Source organism: Cajanus cajan, chromosome 7, assembly GCF_000230855.2.
Source record: "Cajanus cajan strain Asha chromosome 7, NIPB_CcT2T_4, whole genome shotgun sequence".
Lineage (NCBI taxonomy): Eukaryota > Viridiplantae > Streptophyta > Magnoliopsida > Fabales > Fabaceae > Cajanus > Cajanus cajan.
Genome location: NC_138523.1, coordinates 41,344,965 through 41,360,478, shown reverse-complemented (window position 1 = coordinate 41,360,478; position 15,514 = coordinate 41,344,965). Strand labels below are relative to the sequence as shown.

General features: G+C 32.5%; 1 protein-coding gene and 1 long non-coding RNA gene across 2 annotated transcripts; one reads left to right on the top strand and one right to left on the bottom strand.

Moving 5' to 3' along the window:
• Positions 1–633: 633 nt before the first annotated feature.
• LOC109808303 (WRKY transcription factor 23) lies at positions 634–2,686 on the bottom strand. The gene is made up of 3 exons (XM_083059652.1): positions 2,089–2,686; positions 1,414–1,557; positions 634–1,280 (listed from the first exon to the last, which is right to left on the bottom strand). The coding sequence occupies exons 1-3, from the start codon at positions 2,514–2,516 to the stop codon at positions 878–880; spliced, it is 975 nt and encodes a 324-aa protein (XP_082915778.1). The 5' UTR covers positions 2,517–2,686; the 3' UTR covers positions 634–877.
• Positions 2,687–12,925: 10,239 nt separating this feature from the next.
• Positions 12,926–14,947, top strand: LOC145950170 (uncharacterized). The gene is made up of 3 exons (XR_014428274.1): positions 12,926–13,137; positions 13,229–13,327; positions 14,502–14,947. It is a non-coding gene; the product is annotated as an uncharacterized LOC145950170 (long non-coding RNA).
• The last annotated feature ends 567 nt before the right edge of the window (positions 14,948–15,514 follow it).

Sequence of the window (15,514 nt, the reverse complement as noted above, 5' to 3'; positions counted from 1 at the left end):
AACATGTGTCGTTATCAAGATCTATTCCATCATAGTGACCATATCACACTCGATATGCTTAGCTTTGTATAAATGTTTCTCCTTTTGTTTGTGTTCTTCTTAAATTCCCCTCCTCTCCACCACTCTTCAATCCATCAATGGATTGCATCGCGTGCAGGATACAGAGAGGCATTTACTCATCCAACTCTAAATGGATCGGGGAGTGGTTGAATTACTCTTCCTATTAATAACCTCGTACCCATATTGGGATAAGACTTTTAGCACCATATCCTCCTAATTTGAAAAAACATTTATCTATAATTAGTTTGCGGTCGAATTCCGGGAACAAAACAAAGCAAGGAAACTTTCCTCACCAATTGTTCCCGTTTAAAAACCTTAACCTAACAATCTTCACTGCTGTGCATCTGTGAAATCAATGCACATTCCTTCAACAAAAAGAAACAAAAATACAAGACAAACGAGGAGTCAGAATCAGAATATTAAAAAGAAGACAGAAGCCTATTTACCTATTTCTTTTTTCTTCTTTTTTTTATCATTTTCACACACAGCCCAACCCACCAACGAATGCTTTTTTCTCTTTTCTTTTTTTTCTTGGGTGTTATTCTATATAAGAAGATTAATATCGAAGCAAAATAACTAGAAGTAGTCCCTGCATTAGATCATAATCCCAACATGTTACAGCCATAATCACGATGGGCTATATGCAAAAAGATAAAACGGGTTTTACAAGTATATATGATGATGATCACTAATATTACCACCGGTCAGGAAGAAAAATTACATGTACCAGCACTGAAGTTCTCAGCTAAGTCCCATAGGAAAAAAGTCAGCAAAAAATAAATCACATAGAAGCAGGAGTAATGAGGTTATATCAGCTCTACTCTTCTTTCAACATGTGTGAAGGAACAACATCTTGAAGAAGCCCATGGTCCCTTAGAAATGCATTCGTCCCAGGATTACAAAGTCGTCTCTCTTGGGTAAAACCAGCGTTCTTTGCAGAAGAATCATTATAAGGGAAACTCAAAGAGGACAATGTGTTGAAAAGTTGTTGTTGTTGATGGTTGTGGTGCTGGTGTTGATACTGCGATAAGTAGTTTCCTGGTGGGAAAACCGAACCAAAGTTGGTAGCGTATCCAGCGGAGACACCTGAGCGTGGCATAACTGGGCTTGGATGTGTGTGTTGGCCTTCATAGGTTGTCACCACAACGCTTGGATCAGTGAAAGATCGTTCCACGCGCTTCTTCACATTACATGAAACACTGGTGCAACGATAGTAGCTCCTACATGTTAAGACTATTTATTAGTTTATTTTGTTTGGGTGCAGGTGAATTAAAGCAATTAAGAGAAGTAAGTAGGTGTTGAGAGTTAAGATTAGAGTTTAGAGTTTATTGGTAGAATTAAAGCATGTGTTACCTGGGAAAGGGGCTGTTTTTCACGGCCTTTTGACCGTACTTTCTCCATCTGTACCCATCTTCCAGATGATCGACCTCGCTTTTCGTCATGAACGCGAATCTTGGTTCTCTCTGTCTCTTCTGATTTGTCTTCTTCGGCTTCAACCTAAACCCAATAAGAACCAGATCCCAGAAACCATCAAATCTTAGAACCTTCCTCACATCAACCGCATCATATGTATTCTTATTTTATCTCAAAATGAAAGGTCAACAAAGAAAACAAAAAGCACTCCCATGATCTCATTTATTTATCGAATTGGAACGGATGGTGATATATATATATGTTCTCTTGCTGCATATTAAAGCAAAATTAAATATAAAACACGTACTGACCATCACAAATTGTGTGTTTTTCACATCCTAAAAACCATTGAAAAATTAACTTTTGAAAAATGAAGCTTCACCCCACCACCACCACCGCATAAAAAGGGGGAAAAAATGAAACATAATCCCAGGCTTAAATACTAGAGTATGATTGTGTTAAGTAGGGAAAAAAAAAACACTAAATACTTGCACAAAATTAAAAACAACCCACCGGCCACCATATCCTTATCCTTTCATCAGAAAAAGAAATAAAGGTTTTCAAGTAATCCCTCAGAAAACAAAAAAAGTGACGAGGTAGGTAAAAGAAACCCACTGTTTCTTAGTCTTTTGCTGTCCTTCTTCTTCTTCTTCATCTTCTTCTGCTTGGTCTAGAGTCTTATTCTGTTCATCATTGACTGCATCACTGGATGCAGATGAAATGGAAGAAGAGTTTGGAGTGGCAGGTAGTTGGTTCAACACCTCGGAACACTCTTTCACGTTATCAGATGCAAGCTTAACTGTGGAGTGATGAGGCACAGACAAAGTTGAAAGTTGAGGTAACTCAAGCAGAGGACTGTAGTCCTGCACACCCAGTAACTCCATAAACCCTAAAGAGTTCTTTTCGACCTCAGGGAAATCAAAGGCACTAGAAAATGGATACACGTTTGAATTATAACAAGGGAAAGAAGAGGACCCAACCGCATCCTCAGTCTTCACAGCCATCTCCTTCTTCTCCATATACCTAACAAGTTGATCTCTCATATGCTCAAATCCTTCATTTCTCAAACACCACAACTCAAACTTCACGGTACTCTTGAGGTAGGGTTGATCTGGTTTATAGCTTGGTTTGTGTGTGTGAAAAAGAAAGAGAGAGAGAGAGAGAGTGGTTTTGGGTTTAGAAGAAAGTGAAAACTGTGTGGAAGGAACAAAGATAGAAATGAAGGCGAGAGTTGACCGGCAATTGTAGGTCATGGAGTGGTACGGGCAACGTTGAGCCGGTGGCAATCAATGCATGCCAATGCCATGGTCGACGCTTTCATACGTAGCCTTTGACCGCTTGACTGGTTTAGGGTGTGAACGGGGTTCCGCCAGCTGCTGGATTCTAACGGCGTTAAATGAATATTTTTCGTTTCTTTTTTCTCCGTCTTTTGTAAAATGCCAAATTGTAATAATAGTGTTCACTCGTGTGCATGTGATCTACGAAATCTGATCAAAGCTTATCGTCGCTTTCTTAATTATTTACTTTTCTTTCTTTTTTTCTTTTCACACTTCCCGTTTCTATTTTAAATTTTTAAATTTTTTGGTTTCGCCATGCGAAGCTTTTGCAGCAGATATTAATCCTTTGGACCATCGGTATTCGCTCAAGTTGTCTTACAAACGAACGAAACACACGGAGAATTTATGACTAAGTTACGAAAAAAGTTTGTACCGATAAAAAATTAAAAAAAATGAATGGCGTGACATGAAAAAAAAAAACATACATATATTATATGTTAATTAAATCGGTGAGGCTAATTCCACCCTCTTGCCTCTTGAGAAATCGCCATTTGAAAATCCCAAAAAAGCCAGTTCTCGTAAAAAAGAAGGGGCAACCTAATTTACATATTATATTTTTCGTACAATAGTAAAACAGACCAATTAATGCGGCAGCAAATTATTATTCATTCATTTATAAAGTATGATTCGTTTATGTTGGAATTATACTATAGCATAGTGAGGGTTGAAATGAGAATATACCCCATTACTAATGGAAGGAAAATTAAGAAAATATAAATTGGAAGGGTTTGGGTGATGTATGAATTGGAAAGAAGTGATCCAGTTTTAGTTGAGTATAAGAGAATACTCATAGACTTTTATTGGTAAGCCGACCACATCATATCCAACCATATCCCAGGGAGGCAGTCATGGTCATGCAGCAAGGATTCGGAAGCACAAACCTTAAGTAGTGTGAACGCATATATGTAAGATCCCATCACTAAGATAATTGGATTGTCGGTGGATGAAATGTTTTTTTACTACCAAGTGAAAGCATAGTTTCACTTCCATTAGGGTCATCGCTGATTTTTATGTAAGGATTAAAGCTAAAAGATGGAGCAGAGAAACCACAGAAGAAAAAAAGGCGTAAAACTAAAATATAAGAAACCAAAAAAGTTGCTCGATATGGGGCTCTGTATCTTTTGTGAGATGGGAAAAGCTCATGCACGTGTGGTTTTAAGTGAGCCACGACCACGACAAGTATGCTGACATAGTTTCCGTGTGCAAGTACTTGACTGCTATCCACCATGCGCCTCAATAATTCCGTCTCTTGCTAATCACCTCCATTTTTCATTTTTCCAACTTCCTCAATATTTACTTCATTAATAATATATACGTGTAATTATCAATTTATTTAGATATAAATTAGAAATATTTTAAAGATTTTTTCTGTTAAAAATAAAGAATTTATATCACTAAAAAAATTAAGTTCTTAAAAATACTTTTAAATTTATATTCAAACCAATCTATGTAATGTCATTGAAGCATAGTAATCTATTTGTACATCCTCATTTGAATATGTTGATTTAATTATGTACATACACATCATCACTTCGAGATTTTTCTTGGCCATGTATGCGTGTTTACAAATGAAGGAAGATCATAAAAAGAGGGGAGTAGACTATAGTTATTATGTATAACAAAGCAATATATCATCATAAGTTTTGTATAGGATATCATGATAGAGCGATTAGGCACAGAGGAGATTTGTTACTTTTCTCTTCAATTTCTAGTTGTTTTGTAAGAATAAATAAGGTCTTGCAGTTATGGATCTCCGATGCTGGAGATTTGTTACTGTTAGGGGTGTACCTTGTAGTACGTCACCTATTCTTCCTAATGGTATGGCCGCAAAAGAAGCAACGCTCTTTCGTCCCCTTCTAAAGTTTTTAAACTTGCAATGGTCCCTACTCCATTCCTTAATCCCTATGCATATTATAATTTCGTATTAGTTGAAAATGTCAGTGAGTGTGACAGTAGAAAAGAGGACATGGGGTGGGGAAGGAGCTAGCCATACATACATGTTAGTTTAGTGGAAATGAACCAATCTTTCATTGGAGATAATCGTGGATGGAAATCCCAACGGAGTTCGATAATTAGTATATAGATTAATATAGTTGAATATTTTTAATTAGTATGCTAATCAGGATTCAAGAAACCTGATATGGACAATATAGAAATGTTTTATTAAGAATTGTAGAACTTAATTTGATTATTTCTTTGTCAAAATTAAGGAACTATTCTTTCACTGTTGAATAATTAGATATCACTCATTTGTTTCGCAAGGGTAAATGTAAGGAAAATATGAATTTTATATAATATATATATATATATATATATATATTATAAATAATTATGAAGGGAAGGAAAAGTAGAGAAAAATGATAAAAATATATTTTAAGTTCTTAATTTTCAGTTAAAATTTAATTTAATTTTCATACGCTCCAATTTTTTCTTTCTCATTTGTAAATTGTGTACCAGACAAATTGTCTTTTTCAAGTAATTAAGTTGAATACTCTCTCGTCCAAACCCTTCCTCCATTGGTGGGAGGAGAGAAGGAAAGCATCGGAAACGGACAACTTTTAAAGAAAGAAATTAATACATTTTATTAAATAAAAAAAAAATGCTTGAGAGGAGAAAGGAGAGAAAACAGAAATTTGATTTTTTTAAAATAAAATTACCAAAGTATCCTTACATTACAAGAAATTTTATATGTTGTAACATAAAAAAATGTTAATATAAATATAATATATGCATATATAAATTAATTTGATATATATATACAAAATTTTAGTATTAATTTTGCATGAGATTCAACAACATATATTATATATTACTATAAGTTATACATATACTTTTTAACAATATATCAATATATATTGTATCTATAGCGTAAATAAAAATAATTTTTAATAATAAATAATATATTACTATAAGTTATGTACATTACTATATTACAATTTTTTTAAGCATCATTAATTATTATTTAACTTTTTTTTCTTTCTAAATACCTTGGTGCATGTTATTAATATAAGTAGAATAAATTTAAAATTGAGTAATGGTAGTAAATTCACACTCACGGACTCGCAACATAGGTGGGGAATTACTTTTTGTTATACAAAATTTATGTTTATATATGAAAGTGATTATACTTTTTCCTATTCATAATTGTTAGATTGTTTTATCTTTATAAATTATAATCACTTCTAATTCACTTATTTTTATTTTCTTTATCTAAATCATTTTCACTTCTTTATAAATTATATACGATTTTGATGTGATTTTTATTAATTATTAAATCACTTAATAGCTTTTAATTAAATATGAATTTTGTTAATTCAACCGTTGAATTATAATTTTATATCACCTTGTATGTTTATATTAAATTTTATTAAAATTAAACAACAATTTAAAGATAATTAAAGTGTTTATATTTTAATATATTTTGAAATTTATATATTACATCAATTGTATTCTATAAAAATAAGATATAAAGTCATTTTGGATTTATATAAAACTGTGTATATATAATCTACAAGTTTTAATCTAACGATAAGTTTTGAAAAATTCACATTTAAATGAAAGTTAATGAGTGATGTAATAGTTGTTAAAAAATACACTAATATCATTTGAATTCTCCTTTTAATAGAAATAACAAAAAAAAAAAGTTAAAAACCTTATATAATATAAAAGTAATTTTTTTCATCCAATAAAGTTTGAACCTCATGCATCAAAGAAAAGAAATTTCTCAATTATCCTAACACTAAATTAACTAAAATTGAAAAGTTATATTAATATTAATACTAAGTATTTTTTTTAAAAGACTTAAAATAAAGATTTTTACCGCTTTATATTTATAACACTGTTATTAAATATTAGTTTCTCTTAAGACCTTAATTGAATTAAAGTTATCTCTCTTAACGCTATTTTTTTTTTATGACTTTTAGCAAGATATAAAACAACTTAATTTTGAACATATATAAATATACCACCCACGTGTATAATGTAAGTACGTAGGACACAAAATTTGACTACCTAAAAATACATTTAAAATATATGATTAAAGCTCAAATCCATAAACCCATGCACAATATTAAAAATAAAAGCGTAAGTTGGAGGATTAAGTGAGATTCCATTAATTATATATTGTTTTAGAAATAAGTACTCAAAATTTGAAAAGTTAAGAAAATTGAAGGGGCAAGAATTGAATAAGAGAAAAAGGGGTTTACGTAGAAAATTCAAAGATTGGCATGATCCATGGTAGCTCCCTCCCTTGGCGAAAGCAACACAAGGCAGGATACACGGTGGCCGGCCTTTAAGGACTGATGGGTCCCCTCGCATCTCCACGCGCGAACATTTTTATTATTATTCTCGATAAGTTTTTATATTTTCTATTTTCTTGGTCGAACAAACGATGTCTATTGCTCATTAGTAAAAGATTAATTTCAAATTTAGACTTCTATAACATTCTTAAAGAACAGATTATCTACTTGTTATGAGATGTATTTTAAATTAAAATCAAAAGGCTTTTCTCAAAATATTGCGAAGAGGTGAGTGAAGCCTTCACTAGAGATAAACAAAAAAAAATTATATTTGGAAATGACTCATATTTCAAGGTGATCGAAAAGTTTAGGTAGTTAGGGTCGGTTGTTATAATTTGTTATGGGATATTCGCTTACACGTATGTGATTCATGTCATTAATTCTGACATTATGTATAATTTTTCAATAAATACTTGAATATTGTTTATTTGTTGGCGTCATAAACACTTTACAAATACTTTTGTATACCAAATCGCAAACAACCGATCATGGCTAACGATTTCGAGAATTCGAGAATTCTGTGTGTGTATTCTGGATTGTTTCTTTTCAATAAAATTGTAGTTGTTTCTTCTTTTTATTAGTTGTTATTTGTTTTTTTTTTCTTTTCTTTTACGTTTGGCATAGTTTACTCGATTGAAATAATTGTTGAATACAAAGTCACTATTCAAGTTAATGTTTTCAACATATTTGTAAGATAGTGGTGAAATTGAGCATTGATGTTATGCTTTGTATTGATATGTTATTCTTTAAGAAAGAAAATATATTTAAGTTTAAAACCTTTATTGGTGTATAATTTGAATAAAAAGAATCATATAAATGAATTTCATTGAGAGTATTATTATTATTATTATTATAAGAAAATTGCCTATGGTAATATATATTTTATAGTAATAAAATATTTATCATTAAAAAAAATTTATCTACACAATAAATATAATATATGTTGATATATTATTAAAAAATGTAAATATAAATTATAGTAGTACACAGAATATATTATTAAATTTCATTCAAAATCAATACTAAAATTATATATAACTATATGTTAAATATAATGACATTTTTTATATAACATTTATATCTAGATTTTGTTGGTATATTTTTATATACTTTTTAGTATAGTATTTTCAATTCTTCAGATTTAGTTTAAACTTTGTTAAATAATAATTATAAATAGAAGTATTATTATAGATCAAAATAATGAAATGTTTATCTATGTCTATATTATATATAAAAGAGGAGTTATCTAGATATAGTCTTTATTTGACGTTGTCGATATTATAATACTCATGCACAAATGTGAGGTCAGCCCAAGTTTAGTTGACCAAAATCAACACAGTAAAAAAATAATAAAATAAAATAAAAACCTAATAGAGTAATAGGGCATTCTATAGGTTGATTTATGAAAGAGAGGTTTTTGAGAGTAAAAGAATTGTTGCACTACATACTTCAGTTGGTCAGTGAAGAAATCTCAAGACTTGTGATTAAATGTTTAATCATAATAATTTTAACTTGATCTATAACTACGATTTATTCATTCAAATTAATTTGGAAACCCTTTTATTCATCTCCCTTTAACTAAATAATCTTTAAAAAAAAAGTTTAGTGAAAAAGGTTTTGAATATAACTAACTCAATTCACCCCGTTTTAAATTATTATTAAATTATTGAAGTCACTTGGTTAATAATCAAGTTTGTCTCTAATACATATATAACATAAACATTCTTATGACAAATACACATTTAATAAGTTAGAAACTTCTAAAATAAGTTCATATGCTGGATAAATTTATTTTAGTTAAATTAACTAATAAATTAATCAAATTAACTTATAAACTCTCCTAATAATTTCCTAAACTCACTCTTAATAAAATTAGATGTGAATTGCATGATTAAAAGTAAATTAAGATTGAACTGAATTATATTAGAGAATAATTGGAAGGATTTCGAACCTACTCTTTTTCTTCTTCTTTTGATCTTAATTAAAATATAAAGCAAAAATGTTTATCATTTGTTGCTCAAATTTCTATTATTATTTCTTCGATCAAAGGCGTTATTGGTTTTATTTCATTAATTTTTTTTTCTCTGAACAGCATGATTTCATTAATTGTTTAACAGCAATCTTTTTGTAAACAATCCTTTACTCATTGCTTTAATAATTGATGACAGATATAGTTATCGTGTCATCCAATAAAAGCCATATCTATTATAAATTTCAATTAGTTAGTGCTATAAAAATTGAATAACATATAAAAAAGGAAATGACATATAAAACAGAGGGAAAAAATAAAAACAGAAAAATAAGTTGTATGACTTCTGAATGGCACACGTGGGGGGATTCCTTATACCCCTCACTCAATCACTTCTCATGCATTCCCCACCCACCCTACACTCGGTACCCCATCCCTATAAATGTACCCAACCTTATTTCTACTTTTTGTATCCCACGTCATAACCATGTTATGTTATGTACCCTTATTAATGTGAGAATAGCTTCTTCACGTCTCTACTTTTCTTTTCTCTTTTCATTATATTTCATTTTCCCCGTAATCATTGTGTCACATCAATAAAAATTCATCACCCAAAAAACATTAAAAATAAAAATAAAAAGTCACAAAATTAATGTTGTTATGCGGGTTTAGTCTTATTTACCCCTCCATAGGTAAAGAGTTGTCTTATATGTTCAAGTTTTCAAATGTTAAATTACTGTGTAGAGTTTTATCTTAGTAGAGTTACCTGATCAGAAGGCTTATCTGGAGCAGAAATGTGAAACAATAATTTTTTAGTTCTAATTTAACACCATTTTCTAAAAAATATAAGACAGTGTACATGTTTAAAATTACGATGATTAGTTTGGAATTTGATAAAGGTTGCTTTGGGGCGAGGGCTTTACATTTAAAAATTTTTTTGTTACGGTGATTGAGGGATGTTTAGATAAAATAATTGGTAAATCATTGCTTTTATATAAAAACATGAGTATCAATCTGGGACTGTGTTTGCTTCTAGGATACGTTTGGGGAGCTCAATGTAGGGACAAAAATAAAATAAGAAAATAAAAATTAATTTTGTCTTGTCGCGATACGTCACCTTCTTCTCTTACAAGCCCAGTCTATAAATTGACCACTGTCACCGGTCCACGCTACTTATCTCATATTTATGCCAGGTCAATTTCTAATTTTCTATAAATTAATATTTCCCACTTTTTATTTATTTATTTTTATTCCCGTCGTTGCCTTCTAATTCATTTGTTTATTCTCTTTGCAATGCAGTTGCATGCCACATCCACCCTGCATCGTAAAACCTAATCTTTCTTTTTTAAGGTGGGTCTTTTTTAGTGTTTATTTCCTTTCTTGTTCCCAATTGCATGTGAATATGCACTAAAACCACCCATTATATTATTCAACAATAATTTCCCTAAGGATGTTGTGTATCAACAGTCACTATATCCTTTTTTTCTTGATTGTTGGTTTAAATCGTAATGTTAGTTACATACTTGATCATTGAATTTGAAACTAAACCCTGCTTACCAAGGGGATTTAACTTAGTTGATTGTGAGTAGAGTGTTTATTTAACTTAGTTTGAAAGAAAAACTAATTTTAGAATAAGTTTACATACCCCCGTTTTTTTTTTTTTTTTTTTTTCTTGGTGTTGTTGGTACGTGGTACTACCCTATATCAGTTTTATTTTTCTTGTATTTAAAAGATACGAAAACAAATAGAATATTACAAAAAATGGGGCTGGTTGGCGTACATCTGGGTTCGTGTTATCGGTGACAAGTAACAGCACCTCCATTATTGGCGGGTCATAAGCTGAAAAATAAATGGTTAATTGGTGGCATTAGTGGTTGCTCAAACCCTCATGATTCATGTATATTTGATACAAGATTTCTTACCCCACCTAACCGTTACTTTTCATTACAAATGACCCACTTGGAGTGACCAACTTATCCTTTTTCATGACACAATTTTAAAAATAATGGAACCAAATCTTTATCATCATTTTTTCCCTCTCAATCTGTGGGAAGACTTTCTAGAAGATTGACATAATTTAAGGCAACACAAGCTCCGGCATTTAGCTAAATCCAACTCGTGAGTGTCCATGAAGCTTCGCATTGGATTTTTTTTTAACAACGCATTACACATCATCATTTTAAATTAATTTGGCGTTTCGGGTCAGTTTTCAAAGCCTAACATAAAGTTAAAATGAATGTGCTCGTTGCACATGGATCAGTCAAGTCAAAAATAAAAAACATTTAAGTTAGATTGGCTTTGCTCTGAGTATTCAAATTCAACCCCCTCTCTTAGGAGAAGATATGATATTATAAATATTTTTCTTGCAAAAGAGTAACTCCTTGGTGGGAGTCAAGTATATAAAGAGACAAAGATTCATAATTTTTAATACTATTAGTTACTATCTTCTTTTCTTCATTATATCTGGAATCCAATAAACACATTCACACCCTTCACTATCTTCTTTCGGCTAGAGTGAGGGAATTTTTTGTAGTTAACAAATTTGACAATTACAATAAAATAAAATAAATTGGCGCAATTGATCAAATATTGGCGTGCTTAATTTTGTGATACATCTTAATCGAATATTTTTTAGCATTCAGATTTTGCGTATAATGTATAACATTGAAAAAAGCAGGACATTGCATAAATGGTGAAAGAAAAGGAACAACCCATGATCGACTTGATGTTGGTGTAGTTTTAATTTATTAATGACCGAGTAGAAGTTTTCCTCTGAACTTTCGTGGGCTATTATTCTGTGTTGTATTATTTTGTATTTGCATCTGAGCAAACGCTGACATTGGTCTACTTTTCGTTGGTCAATGGTGCCTACCGACACCTTTATTTAACTGGGAATGTTTTGCAGAAGAAATTTCTAATCCAAAACGTTATCTTCCCATTCATACGCTAGCTCAGATTCATAATTTAAAAGATAGGGAAAATAATGTACAAGTACCACTTCTTCATCATCAACATCAATTAATGAACTGGCATGTCATTTCGTTTTCTGTTAGTTCTATAATCAGTCTCATTTGGAAGTATTTTTTCGTCTTTTTGTTGGTAAAACTAAAAGATAATATTAACACTAAGATAAACAAACATACATAGTAATATTAATATAAGTATAAATCATATGGGTGTGGGGGATATTTTCCCTTTTTACCTTGCTTATGAAATGACAGAGTTATTTGATTGGTTTGACATACTATTATAATTATGTAATGGGCATTAAAGGTATCATCATCATAATGGTTATGTGAGTCCCACTTGAAATGCAGAATGGCGTTGGAAATGTTCCAAATCCATGGCTTTTAGTGATAAAGATTAGATAAAACAAACACCGATGATGAGAAAGAGTGATCATGTGATCTTGTCACTACCTAAATTTGTTAAGCCTACACTAATTCAGTTTTATTCTCCTCACCAGCCAACAGTTCTCGCTTAAAATAATAATAATTAATTAATATTTGATTATTTTTTACATTTCTGTTTTGGAAAAATCACTTTTAGGTGGAACTATGGACCTACCAATACTTACCAGAAAAGCCCGATGCTTTGAAAATCCAAATCTTAACATGCATAATGTAACATTGTAAAAAAAAAAAAAAAAAAAAAAAAAAAAAAAAAAAAGGCTGATTCAGTAGCCCAGAACGGGCCGTTCCCAAACTGGAACGGGCCGTTCCACACTACTGAATTGAACTACATATTGTAGTTGAGAACGGGCCGTTCCGGCAAGGAGAACGGGCCGTTCTAGGAAGGAGAACGAGCCGTTCCGGAGGGAGAACGGGCTGTTCCTGAGGGAGAACGGGCCGTTTTGGATGAGTCCCGGAACGGGCCGTTCTGTTTTCAGAACGGGCCGTTCTGGGCGTGGATTTTGTGCGTGATCTGGGAGTTCAGAACGGGCCGTTCCGGTATCGGTACGGGCCGTTCTGGCCACTCCGGATTGCCTATAAATAGGGGTGAAGGGGGGGCCGTGAGGAGTTATGGTTCTAGAGAGAAGTTTTAGAGAGAAGGTCTCTGGGTCAGTGAGCTCCTTTCTCTCCCAAATTTCTCTGTTTAACTCCTTTTCTCCTCTAGATCAATAACTCCTTCTGTCTTTTCTTGAATTTCAGATTAGAAAGCTTGTTTTGGGAGGACTGAAGTTTCGAGTTGAGCCTCGAGGGGAAATTATACTTTTGATTCAGTCTTTGGCTATCTGAGCCAATTTTCAGGTAAGGGAAGCTAGATTGTTTGCATGTGGCTGAATTTGTTAGTTTGGATGAGAATTTTGAACTCTCTGAATAGTTTTAGGCCGGGCGCAGGTTGAGCGTATCAGGCGTGGAAGAGCTTAGAGCTCTTGGGTTGGTGTTAGGCCAGGCGCGAGTTGACGGCACTGTGCTTGAATATATTTATGAATGAATTGATGCTTATGCATGTTTAAAGTTGAAGTTTTAGATCATGTATGTATGATATATGATGTATGGTGAGGTGTGATTCATATGTATGCTTTGTGATGTCTTATGACATGTGTATGGTTGTTGATCATGATGGTGGGCAGACCATTATGATGTATGATGCATGATTGCATGTGATGCCTATGGCATGAGTCTAGCCTAGGACTTGAGGAGAGGAAAAATATTTCGAACTGGAAGAGCTCACATAGAGTCTCTTGAGAGTGGTGCTTGGATAGGCCACTAATATATGAGAGTGGTGCTCTGGGAGGCCACTGAATTTGGGAGAGTGGTGCTCAGATAGGCCACTGGGTTGGGTGAGTCTCCTCTAAGTCCTTAGCTAGTGTTGGAGCGGGGTATGAGGTCGAGGGTTTTTCCCTTAACCAAGTACTCGGGAAGGTGCGTGGATCCTTGCGGATAGTCGGTGGGCGAACTCCACAATTGACTTGGTTAATGCATGCCAAGGTCGTGGTAAGCCCGTACCCAGCTGTGCTATACCTGATGGTGGATCTGGACTTCCAAGTGTGTAAGTGACATCATCCGAGTAAACCCGAGGGAGGATTATATCCTGTTTAGCTGTGACCGAGCGGGCGCTTTGGGCGTGAAAACGGTTGGGGTGGTTTCGGTAAGATGGAATGTCACTTATACAACTCTATTGTTATGGAGATCTCCTAGGTGTATGCGTGACGATGCATTAGATGATTGATATGTATGCATATCTGTCATGAGTTGCATTCATTGCATGATTATTAATATGATGAAGTGTGGTGTTTGACTTCATGTTTGGTGAATGAATGATTGATTGAGATGAAAGGTTCCTTAGGGACAGGATTTGGGATGCATGTGTAGTATAGAATTTTTATTCTGTACTTGTATTATTGATCTTTGAATTCTAGCTTACCCTTCTGTTTTCCATGTGGTGGAACTGCGATGATCATACTTGGTATGGGAGCAGGTCAGGGATAGCTTGGGAGTAGAGATGATCGTTGTGAGACGAGGAGCTGAGTCTCGTGTTTTGAGTTACCATTCTGGGTAACACTTTTTTTGTCAGTGCTTGACCGGCACTAAGGAATATTTTGGGATGACTGTACATATATGGTGCTATATTTTATATACAGAAACTTAATTATTTCGATCTTTATATTTATGCCTGTATGTATGTGTTATCCAGTTTAATATTCTCTTAGTTAACTAGTTGTAGTACGATTCCACTAAGTGTAGAGACTGTGGCGGGTCGTTACACATAATCTAATCTTAATCACAAATCACAACTACAAGCTACCTATAATATAGATCCTAGCTGCTAAATCAAAACTTTTTGCTCCACTACCATTTGTTAAACCTTTCTCGCTCTTTAAACATCATTTTTTTCCTTTGAATAACAAACAATCATCCTTTTTATGAGGTCTACAATGTCTTGGTTTTTTTTTTTTTTTTTTTTTGTAAACTGGCCTTTTGTTTTTATGAAGATTTTATATGGTCCAAGGAAAAGCACCAGGACACCTTGTCCAAATTTAGGATGGATTCGATCGAATAATACCATTTTCTTAAATATATCATTCATAAAGGATCCATAGGCCAAAATTGAGACTCAAAAGAAAAAAAATACTACGCGGAACAAGACTGGAAAATGGCCCCAAACAAGTAATTCAGATTAATTTTGGATTTCCTTTGTATAAGGCCAACCAAATAACCGGCCCGAGTTCATACTCAGAGAATCGTATCATGCAGGGCCTAAGCCCAAATGTTACTTAAACAGTATTAGGACCATTATTTTTTTATTATTATTATAATTATTAATACAATGAGTCGAGTTGGTCTCTAATCCAGTAAACTAAAAGATATTCATAATAAAATAAAATATATTTTTAATTATTACTAATTTTTTTAAAAAAATATTGAAAATAAAAATAAAATATAAGAATTTTTGTTAAATATTCTTATTGAAAAAAATTATAATTCATGTAA

Bases quoted from the DNA above. Each gene is read 5' to 3' on its own strand.
- LOC109808303 (XM_083059652.1), bottom strand. From the start codon at position 2,516: ATGAGAGATCAACTTGTTAGGTATATGGAGAAGAAGGAGATGGCTGTG. The intron at 1,558-2,088 runs GTGGGTTTCTTT...TATTGGGTTTAG, and splicing joins CAGCAAAAGACTAAGAAACA to GTTGAAGCCGAAGAAGACAA. The intron at 1,281-1,413 runs GTAACACATGCT...CTTAACATGTAG, and splicing joins AAAAACAGCCCCTTTCCCAG to GAGCTACTATCGTTGCACCA.